This window comes from Pieris napi, chromosome 19, assembly GCF_905475465.1.
Source record: "Pieris napi chromosome 19, ilPieNapi1.2, whole genome shotgun sequence".
Taxonomy (NCBI): domain Eukaryota; kingdom Metazoa; phylum Arthropoda; class Insecta; order Lepidoptera; family Pieridae; genus Pieris; species Pieris napi.
In genome coordinates this window covers 6,953,148-6,974,098 of record NC_062252.1, presented here as the reverse complement: position 1 = coordinate 6,974,098, position 20,951 = coordinate 6,953,148, and the positions used below count along the sequence as shown (strand labels likewise).

The following is a 20,951-nucleotide window of genomic DNA, read 5'->3' as shown; positions in this document are numbered from 1 at the left end:
GTCTTATGTGATAATGCCATTAACAAAGTAAATGTCTTTAAACTTAGTAAAACATTTATTTCTAAAAGGTGTGTTAAGTAATTAAGCAGTGAAAATCAAAACTTGGCCATTGAAAAGAGTTTCTTGCCAGTTCTTCTTGCCCGCTCTACGCCCTTCATTTGGGAACTGATAGTAAATGTAAATAGGTATTTTTTTTAATATTGGCGGTTATAAATTTAGCTGTCATATTATTATTATTTGGCAATTTACTAAGTTACTAGCCGAATTTTTCAAGTCAGATAATATTGATATATGGAACTCACCAGCTACGTGCAATGTCGCATTACGACTCCTTGCTGTTCCATAAGCATTTGTTGCCTCACACCAGTATACTCCAGCGTCCGAGTGTGCCCGGCCATGAGTTGCTCTGAGGAAAAACAGCCCCCCGGCCGGCAACAAGCTTCTATGGGTGTCTGATACCACAAGAACGCCAGCCTTGTACCAGCGTATGATGGGTGATGGAGAGCCCCCAGCTCGGCAATTCAGTGTTGCTGGTTGGTGCCTGGCCACCGTCACATCTAGTGGCTGCTCTATTATGTAGGGAGCTTCCCCACTCGGGTAGTCGTCATTTATACCGCCATTTACTGAACCTGAAGAAGTATTATGTATGTAGTACGAAAGTAAAATCTTCTAAGAACGGCTTAATAATTTTGAACAATGAGTCCTAATGTTCTACTTCACCGAAAGATTTTTATTACGCGCAGGGATTTTTAATTATATCTTAAGTAAAAAACTCTTATTAGTACAAATTATGATGTATGTTTCAGTACTGAAGCAGCCGGAAACACAAGCTTTTTTCACTTGTGAATTTTCCGTTCCGCCCCGTTACTTACACGTAACTTGAAACGAGGCAATTCAAAAAGTAACAATGGCACATTTTCTTTACCATTAATAATAGAGGAGCGTGTCGCTTATAGCTACTCTTAAAACATCGCACAATAATAATGAAGCGTAAACATAGGCCTGCTCGCTACCCCCGAACCCTGGACCCTCGTGTACGCGCAGATGTTAGTTTTTGACACTCGAATTGATGTATGTCTATTGTTGCCTCCGGGTATTATTAACAGAAAAATCGATTGCAAAAAATACAGGATTTCTCTAAAAATTGGTTGTCGATGTATGAATACTATTGTGCAAAATAATTGTGTTTATTTATTCTCGTGTCCCAACATTGTGAATGCGGTGCGTTGCAAGGGCTAATCTATAATTGAATCTCTATTCGATGTTATCTTTCGATTTTTGCTGGTTTCCCTGGGGACTTGTTTGATATACTGACCTATTTAGACTTAAACGGATTTAAATTTAAATCCATTAAATATTTATTAATAATGTTTCGAATTACAGTTGTCGCTAGCTAAAAATAAATTTTACCATTAAATAATTTAAGTTTTATCCATGTAAAATCAATAGCGCTACACCTTTTTAGGTCTGGGCCTTAGATTTCTGTATCTGTTTAATCTACTAGGCAAGTAGGTGATCAGCCTTCTGTGCTTGACCCACGCCGTTGACTTTTTTGGGTCTAAGGCAAGCCGGTTTCCTCACGATGTTTTCCTTCACCGTTCGAGCGAATGTTAATTGCGCACATCGAAAGAAAGTCCATTAGTGCACAGCCGGGAATCGAACCTACGACCTTAGGGATGAGAGTCTCACGCTGAAGCCATTAGGCCAACACTGCTCACCCGTTATTTTGCAACTAAATACAATACAACAAAACGTATTTTTAAAGTATGAGTGAAATTATATAATTTCATTCAGATTTAATCATTTATGTTTAACTATGTATGTATGTATGTAGTTTCAAGTTATAAATTACGCGTGAAACTCGTAAAAGAGACAAGTCTGTGATAGCAATGTAGACGAGATAAAAATAAGACTTAGCGAAACGCAGGACATAAAATATTGTTTATGTTGATCTCAATACTTTATCGCACATAAAACCGCTTTATTGCTTAGTTGCACGTTTGAACTTCATCGATTATCGGATATAGGAGGAATATCCGTGTCTGATATAGTAAGGAAGTTAAAAAAGTAAACGATAGATTAGGAAATTCGGTTGACTTCCGTTCCAAATTCGAAAATAAGCCTATCCGTTGTTAATATACACGCGTTTTATATTTCACGTTTAATCTGTAGTAAATTTGAAATTCGAATTAGTCTGTGGCTATATCTAATATATAACATTCTCGTTCCCATACTGCTCTGAAACGGCTCCACCGATTCTTATGAAGTTTTTTATGCATATTCAGTCAATCTGAGAATCAGACAACGTCTATCTTTCAAACCCCTAAATGTTAAGAGTGGTCCCATCCCTAAATTTTATTTTTATTTCTAAGACAAAACTTTTTGTTTATGATACAGCATACAAAAACACATACAACCTTTAATTGTCACCCCTCTACGATCAACCTCTATTTTTATTAATAGTAGATGGTTATTTTATTTAATATACATGGCAAAACAAACGTTTTCCGGATCAGCAAGTGAACTTATAATAGCTTATATAGCTATATGTTCTACAAAATATGCATTTAGAACGTATAAACCCTTTGAATACGTGGATCGAATTAATTAAAAAATATTTTTTCTTCCGGTTGACTAAGCAATCACGGCGAGTACTTCACAGCGTAATGAAGGAAGGTAATTTATTTGCTAATATTTAACGGTCATAGCATAAATTACAATTAACTCGCGCAGCACATAATTTATTTTCACGCGAGTCTTATGTTTCATTAAGATTGATACGAAACGCAATCTAAAAAAAGCGAAGGGATTTCATCGCACGCGCATAGTTACGGTCTATTGTTCAAAAATGCAAAAAAACTGCGAGGGTGCGTCGCGTCCCTCTAATTTATAATCTTGCACATGTTGACACGCGTATAGGAAAAAAAATCACAAACACGGCTTTTGCATCAATCCGAACTTTGTTAGTTTACTTTTAAGTTTCACGATTAATCGTAAATCAGGTTAACAGATGCTTTAAAAACGATTTCCTTTGATTCTAAAACTGTTTCATTTGCAACGTATCACAAATTCGTAGATGCTACTAACGGATATCGTTAGACAGTTCTTTGATCCTTCACAAAACTATTGTATTAGCTTATATTATCAAATGCTTTTTTGAATAATTATTCAATTCTATCACTCCTCCTTTACTGTGTAAAGTATGTTTGGAACTCCTTCCTCCTGAACCTTCCGTTATCAGACGACCTGTCTTAATATTTATTTAAGAATTTTATTTGCCTTGTAATTAGCCTAAGATAAGCTTTTACGTTTTAATAATATTATTCTATTTTTTTTAGTTGGTATTTCTATAGTTACATGTAATTTTGTATAATTTTTTTGCATTTCTTGTACTTTACCCTCAGTTGGTGTATTTTTTATTTATTTTTCCATACTAGGGTTGCCTGGAAGCATCGCTTTTTAGCGATGAGGCCGCCCGTTGCCTGATAACTTATGTAACGAAGTGTAAATAAATAAATGTATTATATTACGCTTACGGCTAACGAATATAAACACGAACTTAACATTATTTAAATAACTCGACTTATCGAGAGACTATTCTATAGTTGTTCACGATTAGGTAGAAAAGCTCTCAATGTTTATTTTAATTCAGTAACTGTTTTTAACACATTTATAATAATATAATAAAACTGTTCTTTTTTTTTTTAGTCAATTCACACCAATTGACCTAGTCCCATGCTAAGCTGGTGAAGCTTGTGTTATGGGTACTAGGCAACGGATATACATACATATCATAGATAGATAGATAGACATATAAATACATATTTAAACACCCAAGACCTAAGCCCAACACCAAATGCTCATCACATCGATGTTCGTCTCAGCCGGGGATCGAACCCGGGACCCATGAATTCGCAGTCAGGGGTAGTAACCACTAGACCAATGAGTCGTCTTAATAATAAAACTGTATCTTTGTATCGATGATGGCTCTTAAAACACCTTTGTGTTTTCTAACAATAATTATGCTATGCTACATTTGTCCTCTCTGATATAGAAGTCCATAACATACATATACCACATCAGTTTAGGTGTGTAATTTAAATATGCAACTGTAAACACTAGAATAAACTGTGAAATTCAGTTTTCATTATTAAAATGTCTTGAATTTAATCAACTAGTCTTTCCCTTGAATGTTTAAGTTTGTCACCCTAAGTAACACGATAGTTGTTCGCGAATATCTAATTCTAATGATCGTGATTGGCTCCCTAAGGAGGCAATCATGATTTTTCGAATTTAGAACACGTGTTCAATTTTGACCCCTTTGCAACATGACTCTGAATCATTACGCGATTTACTGAACATTTGCTATTATTATCGAATAATAATTTCATTCAAGACTTTTATAGTAGTGTTAATGTAGTGAATTAGCTGCAAAATGCAAATGTTTACCGCGAAGTTGAACCCAGTCATATAGTCTATACATTCTATGAGTGACGTCAAAAAATCTACCAAAGAACAAAGAACGTCGTGGTAACACCAGTATGTGAAATTATTAAAATTACGATCACGTGTGTCAGGATAACGCTGATCACCTACTTGTTCAAAATATATTATTATGAAGATTGAAGAGTAGTGTATGAAAAAATTCAATTCAAAAAAACCGTTGATAACGAAAAAACATTACATTGTATCTGATTATAGCTTCAGAACACAAATATTTTTAAAATTGAGATAATTTGTTATTTATGCAACGCCGTTTTTATTAATAATACAACGAACAAAAAATGATAGTAAAAATGTCTAAACGATACGGTTAATGAAATAGCACTTATGTTTTACAACACAAAAACAGATGCACACGTGGTAAAAATTAGCCGCCTGAACGGATGGACGGATTACATTAATATGAATTTCGTGTTTCCATGTTTGTCTTCTAAGACCTCCTAATGTACGTCACGAATTGTTGACGCAGTGTCATCTTTCACAACCGATTTGTACCTGAAATGGGGGAACGAACGAACGAAATTTTGAACCTTACTCCATAGCAATAAGTGCATTTTTATTCTATGTCCATATGCGAAATTATAAAATCGTTACAATTTATAACAGCGGCTGAAGAAAGGACCAGTTGAGACATTTCTTGTGTGTTTGTTTACGTGGACAGATGAAATAACAGCCTAGTATCAATGACAGATACATCTTTGACATCGGAAGTACTAATCTGTTAAGCTAGCCAGCAGATCCTGGTAGGATTATAATGTGTCACCGCGACCACGCACGCTGTAAAGCACGCGAAACGTCGGTTAAATTTAAAATTATGTAAAATAATTGTAAATTTATAATAATGCTTAACTTCAATCCGGTAAAAAAGTGTTTTCTTTAAATGTGTAAAGGTTATGTCAATAAAAGACAATACTAGGATTATGTTTAATTTTTCTTAATACCCTCTATTACAATTTGTATGATATATGTATTTATTAAAATCAATAAAGTAAAAAATGCTGCTATACATGTACACGTAGTTAATGTTTTAACATTTAAAATATATATTTACGATATTAAATCACTATCCAATAAAGATTTAGAGGCACAGAACAAATGGAATTATTGCGTAAGACAAAATACATGTGCAGGAAAATGGAAGGTAGAAGCGGTAGCCGCTCCCAAAGCGTTGTTTTATTTGCTTCCGTCACCATTAATAAGATATATCGGCTTACAGATAAAAGGCTGTAGTTTGCGAAATGAAAGCTATCTGATCGAACCGAAGCACAAACAAAAAACTAACTGATCATCTCATGTGATTACACTGTTTAGTGACGTCTATATACAGCGTAATTCCGATCAAAATCAACCCATTTAAAATTCACAAACCTATAATTTACCGACAGCTCTATTGTCCCTACTTCCGTAATATTTCAAATACTGTATTTCAAATGGGCGTTATATAGAATCATGTAGGGTCAAAAAGTTTCGATAATCGTAAAAGTCAGTATTCAAGAAAAGATACGACCCATTTTTCAAATATCCAAGTGTACAATGGCGTATTGCTTTGTGTATTTCTAACGATTGATTCTGTTTATTATATTTTTCGTCATATTTCACGGGGTATCCATCATGAATTAGGCACAAAAGATAGACATCGTTTAACATTAGCTTAACTTCTTTACGCTTTGATAGCCGCCTGGGGCGCGCTTTTTATAAGCCGATTCATGAACCACAGACTAAAATAATGCTTTACAGTGTGGGGTGACAGTTACACCCATAGACACGTTCATACGGCTGATTGTAAAATATAGACTAGACAAATCTACGCATGTGTATTTTGTTAAGCTAATGAGTTTTGTCAATAAGTTACGCTTTCCCTAATAGTTATTAGGCCCTGGAGAGTCGTTACGTGACATTTGTTTGTTCGACACGGTTTTTATCACGCTTCTATTCATGAATTACCATAATTCAAGTTAGTTTATTGCCTATATTTATTTTAAACGAAATAAAGAAAAAAAAAACAATTTGGAGTGGTCCACCCGAAAGAGTTACGCCACAGAAGAGGTGGTCTGATGGGATTAAAAATACACGATGGAATCTTTGATAGACTTGGCGAAGGGTTGAGAAAAATGAAGTGGTATGAAATGGGCCTTTACCCGTAAAGAGGTCCTTATAAATGTAAGGATTGATTAGGATTAAGTTTTTTACTTTATATAAGTTTTACTTCACACTTAAATTGTTTGTTTATTTACAATAGTTGTTAACAAATAAATAGGCTTTTATTTATTTTAAACACAATGTTTTCAATAATTAACAGAACTAAAGTTCTCTGTACGTCTTCCTGTCTTACAATCTTTGAAAGTTAAAACTTTGCACCGTAAATCAAGGTTCGTAAAACAATAAAGCGATTATAAGTTTAATTAATGGCAACCAATTTTCCCAACCCCTTCAACTATAAACAGATATTTCCTGCAATTAGCCACAATTTCGAAGCGGCGACAAATTGTGGCGATGTCTGAACGGCCCTGACTTTACTAAGTGGTGCCACAAATCCAAGATGGTACGGTGTGGCACAAATAGAGCGTGGGGATCGACCCCAAGGGAGGCTATTAGCGCCTTGAACTTTGCACCCCGAATACTTTATCCGAGAATGCAAACACATGGAACGAATTGGTGATGTCGATAAGAATGCCGTAAATTTTATTGCTATTAAGACGGAGATAAGACAGATTTAATGCTCGTTTTACTTGATTTACCCTTTGAGCTCATACTGTAAAGGATCGTCAAAAAGTATTTTGGGATTTAACTTAAAATAATATGAGTAATTGATTTAGTAGTAAAGCTCCAACTTTTAACATTTTTTAAATTTTGTTATTGTTTGTAATATAGATACTGTCTTATAATTAAATATTTGATTAAAGCGCAGTTTTTCATAACATTTTCATAATAATTCGCAAAACAATGTTTTTTTTTACTAAGTAATACTCTGATATAATCAGAACAAAAAAAGTTTGATAAAACACAGTCGAATATAAAGAAAGCAATATGGGTACCATATTTTTAGTTAAAAAGCATCGATATTTAAAAAAAATCCTCATACATTTTCAAAAAAATATTTTTTAACTCTGTCCAACTAAAGGGTATTTCAACAAGAAGTTTGTTTTTCAATTGTGGCAACACCGAGAACGTGATAGTTTTGACATTTAGTTTTTGGCGGTATTCGTAGCAGGTGCTTTGGCAATTATTACAATGAATTCAATTTCGCTCGAAAATCGCATTAAAATAATTCAAATCCACTATAAAAATGGTGGTTCTGTTAAAGTTACATTTCGTAAAATTCGTGATATTTTCGGCCAGCATAATCGTCCTTCTGAGACCGCTGTTAAGAATTTGGTCGCGAAATTTGAGTCGACAGGCTCGGTACAAAATGTGCCAACACCAACACGTGTTCGACCGGGTCGTTCAACAGAAAACATCGCCGCCGTGAGCCACAGTGTTGAAGAAGATCAAAATTTGTCAATTTCACGACGTTCTCAACAATTGGGGTTATCCAAAAGCACAACATGGCGAATTTTGCGAAAGGATTTGGCTTTGAAGCCTTACAAGATTCAACTGGTGCAGGAATTAAAGCTGATCGACCATTCAAATCGCCGCAGATTCGCTCAGTTCATTCAGGAACAACCTGCTGGTTTTTCTGAAAAAATCATTTTTTCAGACGAAGCCCATTTTCATTTGTCAGGGTACGTCAACAAGCAAAATTGTCGCATTTGGGCTTCTGAAAATCCTAAAGCAATTATTGAGAAGGCTTTGCATACTCAACGTGTTACTGTGTGGTGCACTATGTGGTCTGGAGGCGTGATTGGGCCGTTTTTTTTCGAAGATGAGGCTGGAAATGTGGTAACAGTCAATGGATCACGGTATCGCGAGATGTTAACCACTAAATTTTGGCCTATTATTGATGACATGGATATCACTGAAATGTGGTTTCAACAGGACGGTGCCACATGTCACACAGCCAATGAAACGATCAATTTATTGCAAACCAAATTTTCCGAGCGCATAATTTCGCGAAATTCAGCTGTTAAGTGGCCAGCCAGATCGTGTGATTTAACACCACTGGATTATTTTTTGTGGGGCTATGTTAAAGACAGAGTCTATACGGAGCCAATCGAATCGATTGCAGCCTTAAAACTCAAAATCCGTGATGTCATTAACGAAATAGATCCTCCATTTTGCCAAAAAGTGATTAAAAATTTTGATGAAAGAATCAACATCTGTCAGCGTGGTCGTGGTGGACATTTGCCAGATATCATTTTTCATTCATAATTGCCAAACTTTTCTCTTTGTAATACAATAAAAATTTTATTCATTTTCCTCTAAATTCTTTGTTTTATTTTGTTTTAGAAAACAAAGTTCTTGTTGAAAAACCCTATAGTAAGAAAGTCAAATCATTCCTGGCGTTCGCGTGATGCTCTACAGACATACCTATGGTATTTGATTTTAACATAACTGCAGTTTAAATATGAAAGTAATTAGTGTTTTGTTTACCACATTCCGGGGAAAACAATATGCCTTATTAGTAGAATAGGTATAACAAGTAATACATACCACAGTAAATTAAGCCTAAAATTGACGTGAATGCCAAAAAATCCATTATGGCTTCTTAGTGCCACTCTCGGATGTCCTTTTCTCTTCTAGTCATATTATCTCTTCTTTTCTCTCATCTGAAACAAATAAAGATTAATGAGTATAAATCATTAGATTTTGATTATTGGACAAACACATATATTCACTGGCGTTCAGTATAAATACGGTAAAACATACTATTATTCTATGTCTGGTATAATTCTATATATATTATAGAATATATATATATATATTCTATAAATATATAAGGTTTAATATGGTACCCATACCTGGTTTAATTGTTATGTAGTTAAATAGTAAGGGTTAAACAACGAGATTAAATCGTCAATTAAAATCCAATAGACATTGAAAATCAGTGGTGTCATGGTTCAGTTAATATTGACAGCTTATCAATGAGGAGTGATATTTCCTTCCTATTTTAATTGTGAAGTTTTCGTAAGATTAGACAATAGCCCTTATACACAACACTATTGTGTATTAACTTATTTTCTGTACCAATTGTATTTAGTAAGTGTATAATGGTCAATAGGGCAAAACCCTTTGTTATGAGTAGCCCTAATTTGGGTTTCAAGCACAAATTAATTTGGCTCAACTACTCTTGATGTAAACTTCCGACGCATTGTGAATAATTTAAAATGAACGCTATTCATATTTGAATAAGGTTTTATTTCTATCGGCATCCATGTCTTACGATTACATTGTACATTAACAACAATAATATTAGGTATTTATTTAATATAAACAAAATTATGCGATGCGTTATTCACGCATTCCCTTAACTATCATATTATTACCATTTAGACGAAGTCACTCTATCTATCTACATAGTCGGCGCGTGCAATATTATGTCACAGATAAACACTTTTTAAAATATAGTTTACAATAAAATACTTTATGGGGCGGGGATAAAAACGCGCTCGATGCGCAACAAGATAACGGACACGTTATAAATTAAAAAGATTACGACCAATATAATGAAGTATAAAACTATGAACCGTTGCCTAACATTATCTATATCTTCTATATATATATAATGAAAATGGTCTTCGTTTGAGGCTCAATCACGCCTAAGCCACTGATCGTATCGACATGAAACTACCACCATTCGATGCGAAATTTTTCCTAGATGGTTTATGGCTTATTTATTAAATTCCAACGTTCCTTCATTTTTTTATTGCTGTTTTACTTTTATGAAAATTTATCCATACGGACTTCACCGCGGAAACATTCGGGGAGGCTTCCTAGAACCTCTAAACGTCAACATCTGTTAAAAAACTCGATTTTCGAAATATTTCAATTTTCTTAGCGGGAAGTTAAAAAGAAGAATAATAAAAATATGGAAAAAAATATTTATTTATTTTGCCCAGCAAAGGGGGCGTGAAACGGCTAGTATATATATAAATGAAACCCGTTTTCCGTTGTCACGACATAACTTGAAAACGGCTTGACTGATTTGTCTGATTCTTTTTTTATAATATTCCTTGAAGTACGAGGATGGTTCTTACGGAGAGAAAAATTAAAAAAAAAATTGAGTGAAAATGTCTAAAAACAACACTTTTCTATATTCCCATACAAAATATTCGTAATAATATTTAAAGGCAATTTGAACTTTAATACCATATCATAAAGTTCAAGTGTTAGTGGAGGGGTTCCGGGAAGGTAAATTTTTATTTTTTGACATAATGTATTTGTTGTCCGGTGTCCCGAATAGCAGAATAAGTATTAAAAAAATAAAGAATCGACTGTTAGGGGGTACGATGTTCGCCAAGCCAGCTAGTTTTTATATAAAAACGAACTAGGTACCGCCATTTTAAATCTAAGGACATTTAAATAACAGAGTTATCCATAGTTTCATACACTTTTGTTAACTAAAGAAATTGGGCTTGAATGTAATAATTAATAGATCAATGTAACGATTAACAAGACCTCGCGGCTACCATAAGAAAAAATGTCTTCGATAGATACAGAAACTGCGCCGAAAAATAATATTAAAAATCCTTGGTGATATGTTGGTACTTCGTGGTTTTTTGACCGGGATCATAATAATTTTTATAACTTAAAGCTGGTTTCTAAATTGTTATTTACATATTACGATATCAATATACGCATCTAGTATCGCTGTGCATCTCCTGTAGTATACGCTAATATCAGTTGAAGAACTAAACAAAAGTAAATTTATTCAGAAATACTACATATAAACGTTATGCGTACGTTTAGATTTTAGTGAGGTACTAGGATGATGTGGTTCATTTAAATTATTAATTTGTTTGAATTACATGCATTAATCTCTTAATCCGCTTTTGCAATTAGCACTAAAACAAATCAATATAAACGCGATGGAAATTTGGACAAATGGGGTTAAATGTTTTATATGAATTTAATCCAACGTATTAATAATCATAGTCATGTATATTCATAGCATTTCTGTCCTTTTTCTATTGAGAGTTGGTATAAAAAATAGATAAAAATGCATATAAAATAAGTCAAAAATATTCTTACTATTAAAAAGTAATATAAATATTAATAACAGATTCGTAACAAATGTCATTCCTACTGTCGTATTAATCAATTTTCGTCTGTATTTGTTGTGCTCATTCCTAGACTTAGCTCTCAAGAAGGCAACAGTCTAACAAGGCATGATTATATTCATATTTTTTTAAATATATAAATAACATATTGATATTAATCCGACTGACGATATAAGTGAATGAATTAAACAGACAATGGGTCTGTCCATACTTATAGAGTTACGAAATTTCAATTACGTTTAATGCGATGAAGCAAAAAAAGTTTTAAGAATCAATGTATTTGTAGTAACTGGCGCCCGTCAACGTTATACATTTCAAGTGGTAATAAATTATAAACTTAACCTTGGATTTGTTTTAGTTAACCGACGGCTAACCGCATATGTGCATCGTGAGAACTTGAACTTGTTACAACAATATACTTAAGTAAGTTATTGTTTTAAATATTAACTTCTACCGTAAACAAATTGATTAAGAAAACTTTGCGTGGGGGAATATAAATATGTGATGGGAATGTAAATAAGTGTTGTTTAGGTCTTATATCATACTATAAATATATGTTATTTAAGTATGGTTTAAGGTGCGATCGGGCAGATATGCTGCTTTTGTTTTTATTATTATTTTGTACAGGCACACGACGTCAGTTGTAATTAAAATAAATTCCGGTTTCCTTATGACATTTTTAACGGTTAACAGATATTTTTTACTCACAATAGTATTAAAATTATAATCACCGGTTTAAACATCAAGCTCTTTCTGAAACAAACCATGCAACGAAATGTTCCAACAAAATTTCTCATATAGTTAACAAATCTAATGCCAACATGGCCCTTGTACATAATTCACAGAACCAATATTTGAATAAAACTCGCTACAATAACTTCGTTAGTGAAGACTCTCCACGCATAATACGACTGTTGACATTTTCTTTCCAACTTAGATATCTTTAGCAAATGCACTAAGCGTTCTCATGTTGATTTTTCACACACCTAGCTATGTCAATATACACCACCAACATATTTAGCTTGTCATATCACTTAGAATTATACACAATTTTGTAGTGGCAGTGTTCATCCGAATTATGATATACTAGTAGACTCGGCCAAGCGTTGCTGTGGCTAAGATTTTTGTTATATTACATAGTAGTAAACTATTCAAGAGAAACGGCAGGAAAACACCAATCCACCATGCTTTTTTTGGTGGTTATACCATTAAATTGTAGCTTATGTGAAACGTTGGTATTTATTTTGATAAGGATCAATACCTAGGTACGAATAAAGAGCCTTTTCTAGCGGTGGTATTTTAATAAAAAAAAAATTAATAAAAGGACGCTTATTGTGACGTAACTATAAAAGATAGAGACATGCTGTTGCGACATTTTATATAGATAGTGATGTGTCCTGAAAAATTGTGACACATAATTTTGTTCTATCATTAATAGTTTTCGCAGCGCACGCGATTGAAGGAAGTTTTTTGTTTATTTTCTTACACCTTGGGTTAGATTATTCAAGTTTTAGTAAGCATCCCTAATTTGTTTGAAAATGAAACATAGCCTATGTCACTTGGGAATAGTGTGGCTTGCCAACGGTGAAAGAATTTTTGAAATCGGTCCAGTAGTTTCGGAGCCTATTCATTTCAAACAAACAAAAAATCAAACATTTCCTCTTTATAATATTAGTATAGATGAAATCTTACTCAAATATTTTTACATGAGAATGTTACATTAAGTTCGTAGGAGTATACATTTGTTATGGCTACAGCTACCATATTTATGGTATAGAAGCAAGTGTCGACGTGTATTAGACCCACACAAAGGATTGATTGCCGGGCCTTGTAAAATATGAGTGCTCCAATTTTAAATTGATTAATAGTGGGTGATGTAGTTTTTAAGAGCTTTAAATGTATCGTTTATTTGTCGTCGCAGTATTTTTTGTGACTTACATATGTTGAGACATTATAGTCATGATTTTTTATAGACAATATTCGATATTATTAGTCATAAACGCTTTGTGGCTTATTTATTAATACGCTTATTTATTTATGACAATTTGGGTGGAATTTTCTGCATATAATAAAAATTATAAAGATAGTATTAAATGTAACCGATGTAAAATGGAGTGTCATGTACCAATGTTTGGTTAGGTTATAAACAAAATAATAGATAGTGGGGTACGACAATTTGCTCACTCATTCGAATAATTAGTTAAACGTGTAAAAACATTTACACATCCTAAATTAAGCTGTAGTATTGTTAGGCGAAGTCCGATCCGAGGATTAGTCTGGCTTAAAGTTTTCAATGGCGTCGGTGCGTGTACTGTCAAAAATTGCACAAGTTTTTGTCAAAGTTGTCGACAAAGCCTCGCTCGTCTCACAATACTATATTTTTGTTCGTGCGGTCTCGTCTGACAGTTTGCGTGATGTATTGGGCTCGGATAGCGGATTATTTTTACCCATTTCACGAAGTTTGCATCTATTGTACGGGCCGGAAGCGGTTTTACAAAGAGCGCTGAGAATTTGGCATTTAATTTGAAATCTAATACTAGCTTTAATCTTTGAGTATTGTTGGCACTGTCGAACTCACTCAGCAGTTAATAAAGCGTTTCTTGAAATCTGTCACAATAGTTGTAATAGGAAATTGCAATATTATGGAGTCTTTTCGTCTATATTCGATTTTTTTTGTACGTAGTTATTTTATTATTACTGACTGTTTAAAGTAAAATAAGTACTAAATTTTCAAATTTCTTTGATATTCTATACAAAAATTATTCTTATCGAATTATTTCTTAAGACTAGATGGTTGATCTTTAATATATTAAAAGTCTCCTCCAATTATTAAAGCCAGTTATAAATAAATGTCCTATAAGTCCGAAATGGACGTATTCTAACTACCTAACGAAGCAATCGGATTCAACGCTACAATTCCCATCATGCATACAAAAGTTTGATCTTCATTACGTGAATTTGTTTAACTTCATTCATAAAAAGAGAATAAAACAAACAGACGTGCATTTCACGGGGACAATAAAAGTGTAATATTCATGTGAAATGATGTGCGGCAATAAAACAAAATGGATCATTTGTTTTTGTGATATTTTACAGCTTTTATATTCGTGGGTTAGATTTTAAGTGATATAAAATAAATAAGTTAAGCACAGATACACATATTGAGTATTGAGTAAAAATTGTCAATGCTTATTAAATTACATAGACTATACTTAAACATTATGTATAATAAAATTTATGTTTTTTAATAATCAACCTTGTTTTAAGAGCCAATTTTAGAATGTCTTCAAATCAAAAGAAAAATTATTATTACTAAATAATATAATTAAATCTGACGCAGAAATGTATATGCTTAGTCAAAAACGACTTAGTTACGTCTTAAATTCTCATAAAACTTTTATTGTTGTTGTTAAATATATAATTTATTTAAGATATTAAAATAAGATTTCTGGCTAATGCACAAACCGTGCCAAAGCCATAAAGGAAAAAAAATAAAATAAGATTCAGTTGATGACCTGTCAGAGGGCAGCACTTACATGAATGTAATTTTGTATATCTGTATTCTATGTTATGTCTGTTATTTGTCAATGAATACTGTGAAAAATAAAGTGTTACATTGTACAACAGAAAATATTATTTTCATTTAATCTACTTCGTATCCCAAATAAATTAAATATTCAATAGTTTATACATTGCTTTTATTTTATTGTAAGTTTAAATTGGCATTTAATTATGGTATATGTCTTATTGTAAGCGAACACATTAATTATAACTCCAACAATCCTAATTCCAATTTTTCAACGTGAATAGGTAATTTTTCAAATCTGGCAACCTACAAAAGTTACGATACTAAAATATCAACAAACTCTCCAAAATAAATAATTACTTTGATGTTTGTGTAGGTGTCAAAATGGGCGTTTATATTATTTGTGGTGGCAGTTACCGATCAAAGTTTAGTTTAACCGGCGCCAGTTCTGAAACATCGATAAAATATAACACACGACTGTCGAAGTTCTTCGTAAACAGTGTGATGGGAAATTGCGCAGAAAACATTTCTACATTCTTTGCCAATATATTTTGTGGTTCTTAAAGTTTATACGTCGACAGAATTTTCATATAAATCTACTAATACTGTATTTGTTATAACTTTGAAATACACAACCGGATATTTTCACTAAAATTTCGACGAATAGTGGAATAAAAATAATTATGAAATAGAATCGCATGACGTTCCGAATTCCTCTAAAAATTATCGTTTCCAAATTAAAATAAGACGTATAAAATATTAATAAATATTTATTTGATAAGATATTTAAATATACTATGTATTAATTTATATACACGAAGATCAGTTCGATCGAAGTACTGCGCGAAAACACATAAATACTCATGTTTCAAATAGTTTTAAGTCGTAGTAGTTTTATGGTTAAAATGTAATAAGCAAACGTTATTATAATAGTTTCGATCATCTGATAAAGTCATTAAGTAATTATAATCATTATGAAACTGTTTCATACATTGTTGATGACATGATATTAGTTTAGGGATGACATAATTTTCTATTAAATGAAAATGGCTGTTGATAGTGAAACAATGTTCTTGTGTGTAAAACCTTTGTTTAATGATAACCTTTAGCGTGGATTATCTTACATATTTAACGATAACTCTTTTGTCGTTCATGTAACATGATGTCATACTTTAAGATAAAATTGTTTATTTATAAATATAAAAATGCATACATTTTAAGTAAAAAATACCTGTGTCAGGGTTCCCAGCTCTTCCATAATAAACTAAGTAGTAAATTCTATAAAAATATATACCTACGTAATTAAATTAAGTACATCTTTTTTTCATTATTTTTGTTTTTCAACTGTTTTCAACACGCCTGAGTGCATGAGTGAGTGTGTGGGTGCATGTTAGTGAGTAAGTGAGCGAGTGAATGAGTGAATAAGTGAGTGAGTGAGTGAAATGATTTTTTCATCAACATTTAATATTTACGTTGTTTGAAGTATTTAGTACATAATTTATTATACGGTAGAGTTATACCAAAATATAAGAAATAAATGAAACTTATTGCACCAACTAAAGTACTTATCTGCCTCTTTTCATAACAGTGTACCTATACACAATTGGATAGAAAGTGACAAAAGATTGCCTTACTTAAAATGTTGGAAATTAGACTGATTTAGTTTTTATGAATAAGTGGGTTTGTTTATAAGTTCTTTAACGTTATAATGCAATTTAACCGAAAAATCTTTCTTCATTTCTCATATGTTTATCTTTCAATAGAAAATCTTGTAATTTTAGTTTATAAAATCAACCGAACGATCAAAATAAATTTGACTAAGACAGTGTAATAAAAATTATTAAGATTTTGAACAAAAAACTCACAAAACAGGCTGGAAGGCACACATAATTAATTACCTTAATAATATTACTTGAAATAATGTAAAGTAAGATTTTACATACAAAACGAAAGGTGAGTGCACTTCGGCAGCTGCATGTGTAAATCTTCGCGAGTCGTTAATAAAGCCGTATAATGACTCGTGTCTGTGGGCGAGTGTCAAATTTTCCACCTCATTTAATGTTTCTTTGCCTTTCAAGTTCGCGGCTAATAACAACCAATTTGTATTTGATGTTCGCATCTTTTTAGGTAGTCGTGATTACTGGTTTTCTTTGGCGGCTTTTCACTTTGCTTTGTGTAAGGCTAGTTTTTTTTGTATTTTTATTTAAAACATATAAATTAAATATTTAATATTCACATTTGTATTTTAGTAAGAGCAGTGTTGGCCTCGTGGCTTCAGCGTGCGACTCTCATACCTGAGGGCGTAGGTTCGATCCCCGGCTGTGTACCAATGGACTTTGTTTCTATGTGCGCATTTAAGATTTGCTCGAACGGTGAAGGAAAACATCGTGAGGAAACCAACATGTCTTAGACCCAAAGAGTCGACGGCGTCTGTCAGGCACTGGAGGTGGATCACCTACTTGCCTATATGATTTAAATGATCATGAAACAGATTCAGAAATCTGAGGCCCAGACGTAAAAGGATATAGCGCCACTGATTTATTTTTATTCTTGTGAGACACATATTAATTTTTTAACGGATATTGACGCGAATTTATTTTAATAACTTTACATTTTATGCTTTCACTGAGTAAGCCTGAACACGATTGCGCTATTAAAACTCTCCAAACACTGTTTAAGAAGTCTAATTTAAAATGTTTATATTTCTCAACTCGTAGAGGACAAGTTAAAAAATATAAACTACATTCAAGTAAATCGTTTTGTGTCTATAACGCGTATATGTATTTGTGTGTGTAAATGTTTTCATGACTCAGTATTAATATACGCGTAAAGGAAGATGTAGGTAATTAGCTGTCACATTTGAAAACGAAATTCGCAAATCTCTACAAAAAGTGTATTTCCGCAGCTTTGATGTACAGGAATCTCTCGTGGAATGTTTCGTGGTTTATTTTTGTCTACGTCGCCTGTCGGTTAGCAAGTATAGATTCTGTGCTAGTCACTGAGATTTCTGTTGCATAATGTTTAGTCACATCTATACCACGCGCTCTATCAAAATATTGACCCGTTCCGCGAGGTACGTGTAACCATCTTTATTTGCGTACCCTATTAGTCAGCACTTAATAGTGTAAGCAGCAACATTAAAATAATATTAGCTTAAGTCGTCGCGTTGATGCGGTCAAAGACAAACGAAGAATTTCTTCACAAACACTCATTATGTAGTTAAGCTACCTTGTTGCTTTTTTATCAACGTTTAAACCTCGTTAATACCATTTATTTAGGTCCATTTTTTGTAGGGATGATTTTAAAGGGTGGCCATAGACAATTAAGGAGCCGTTACCTAAAAAATGTCACCCTTTTAGTGGCTGTGGGTGCGCTAAAAAATGGTCAGTTTTTATCACCTGGGTTGGAAGTCACAAAATGTTTATCGCCACTCAACGACATGTTGATTTATGTTTCCACCGTTGAGGACTTGGGACCCGGCAGGAATGAATTAGACCAGTTAATTGGTCATTTATTATAAGATAATACCGGGCAGCCTGAGTGTTTTAGGTCACTGAAATTGTACTCAGGCGATAATTTAATCGCTATTTAAATGAAATACTCCCATTTTTTATTAAAAGCGTCGATAAAAATTAATTTAGGCTACGCTTGATCTAACTTCAGATTTATTGCTCATAATTGCTATGTATCGCGGTATCTCATGCATTATGGATTCTGGTCGAGAATATGATGTGCCTTTAAGACAAAAGAGTTAAAAATGCTTTCTACTTACCGGTGCCCACCCGTGACGGAAAAATTAAAGGGTTATCTCAAATTATTCTTAATTGAAGGGTCTAAAGTATAGATTGAATTTCAAACGCTTGATTGATGGCCTTAAATCAAGGCAGTGTCGGCTATAATAGCTTGTATCGAAATTTTGATACATTTATTACGAACATTTTAACAAGATTGATCATAGAAAATCAGGTCTTTATACGTTTAGCTATGAGTCCGGACTTAGGTATAAATATATATTTTAAGTCGACTAAAATATTTAAAATATTGCGTATATTGTATTGCTTTTTGACATACGTTTATTGTTAGTATGGTTTCTTTAAATTGCACTTTCGAAATTACGTACTTTTTCATAACCCATTAACGAAATGTAAGAAACTAAAAAATAATAATAATAGTATCAGTAAAATTATGACAATATTAACAATACACATTATTGTGTTGTTATGTTACGTTTATATGTGTGTTATTTTGATGTAAACGTTATTTTTAATAAACAGGAGAAGAAAAACAATAAAATAAAAGAAGACAAAGGAAGTAACTAGGCGGTTTTACTGCTAAAAGCAGACAACAAAGACGTAAATACATAAAAAATAAAATACAAGAGAACTTAAACTTAATATAAAATTACATACAAAGGCAAAAAAAAATAGGTTTACCGATACAATATTGTTAATTAACATTACTATTGTATATAACTTATGCATTCTTTTCTTTATAGTACCTTTTTTATGAGTGTGTGAATGTCGTAATAAAAAGATTTCAACGTACGAAGATAAACACTGAATCATTCTAAACACTACAATAACAGTCAGTGTTTCTGATTGTGTAAAGTAATCAAATGTTTTTTTTTTTTTATTTTTTTTTTTTTTTTTTTTTGAATTTATGTTAAAACAAGGAAAGCGTTATAAATTCAGTTATTTATGTGCGGTCGAATCGGTAATATTTATGACACAACTAATTACAAACTGTTCTCCCGCAGGTTGCGTAAACAATGAAAAATTACAATTCCGTGAATGTAACAATAAACATTGCAAGAGTTGGCTTGGTTGTATTTATTAAGAATTCATTTTGTAAATACGTTATGTTTCGACACATTTCTAAGTGCGTACATTCACTGCTATAACACAACACCCGACAAACAGTCCCTTATTAGAAGGTAAAACTATATTATAAAGACAGGCCGCTAATAATCAAATTATACACAAGTATAAACAAATGTTATTATAAACTAATTGTTTTATTCAACTTTATTCTACATTTGCAAAACGCAATTATTATAACTATACCTACTTATTCATCATTTTTAATAACCTAAGTATAGACTACTGACATAACCTAAAAACTATGTAAAAAAATTAAAAAAACTTTTTAGAAAGTCACAGAACACAAATTGATTTGAGTGACAGATCCACTACACATAAATACTATTTATATAAAGAACGCAATCGTTAAGTCTAAAATCCACTTAATGAAAACTTCTGTAACATTTAAAAGGGAATATTGCCTTAATTGGTTAAATAAAAACTTCTAAATGAAGTGTTTGTGGTTGAGGTACACTTTTTGTTGCAGCTGCAGAAACAAAGATACACTTTAAGCAGCACACTTGAAAGTTTTATGTCGTAAAACGCAACTTGATATTTTGTTTTCCTATGTCAATTTAATACAATGAGCTTTGTACCTTGAAATAATAATTATCCTTATTGGTATTTCTTGGAACATATTCCTCATTATGTACTAACTACAATGGCGCTTCCAGCTGCGAACTGATTTCTGTTGGCATCACTGCCTGCACCCTACTACCCTTTTTTGTTTGACTTTCTGGTTTCCAGACAATGTTTCCATTCTTTATCTGAGTATGTACTTATTGTAAAAATGTATGAATTCAAACGCACGGCCTTAGGGTTAATCGTCTACTAGACTGTTGCTCAATAGTTAGTATATGTCATTTTATAAAACCAACGCGCCTACATCTATAATAAAAAGACAAT

General features: G+C 32.6%; 1 protein-coding gene across 2 annotated transcripts in view; it reads right to left on the bottom strand.

The window, feature by feature from the left end:
- The window catches only part of LOC125059269 (roundabout homolog 2-like), a 59,669-nt gene that overhangs the window by 8,576 nt on the left and 30,142 nt on the right, over positions 1–20,951 (bottom strand). For both annotated transcript variants that reach the window (XM_047663634.1, XM_047663633.1), the window contains exons 2-3: positions 9,094–9,209; positions 303–629 (exon numbers count right to left, since the gene is read on the bottom strand). In XM_047663634.1, the coding sequence (XP_047519590.1) occupies positions 303–629; positions 9,094–9,139 (373 nt within the window). In that variant the 5' untranslated portion in view covers positions 9,140–9,209. The remainder of the gene's footprint in view (positions 1–302; positions 630–9,093; positions 9,210–20,951) is intronic.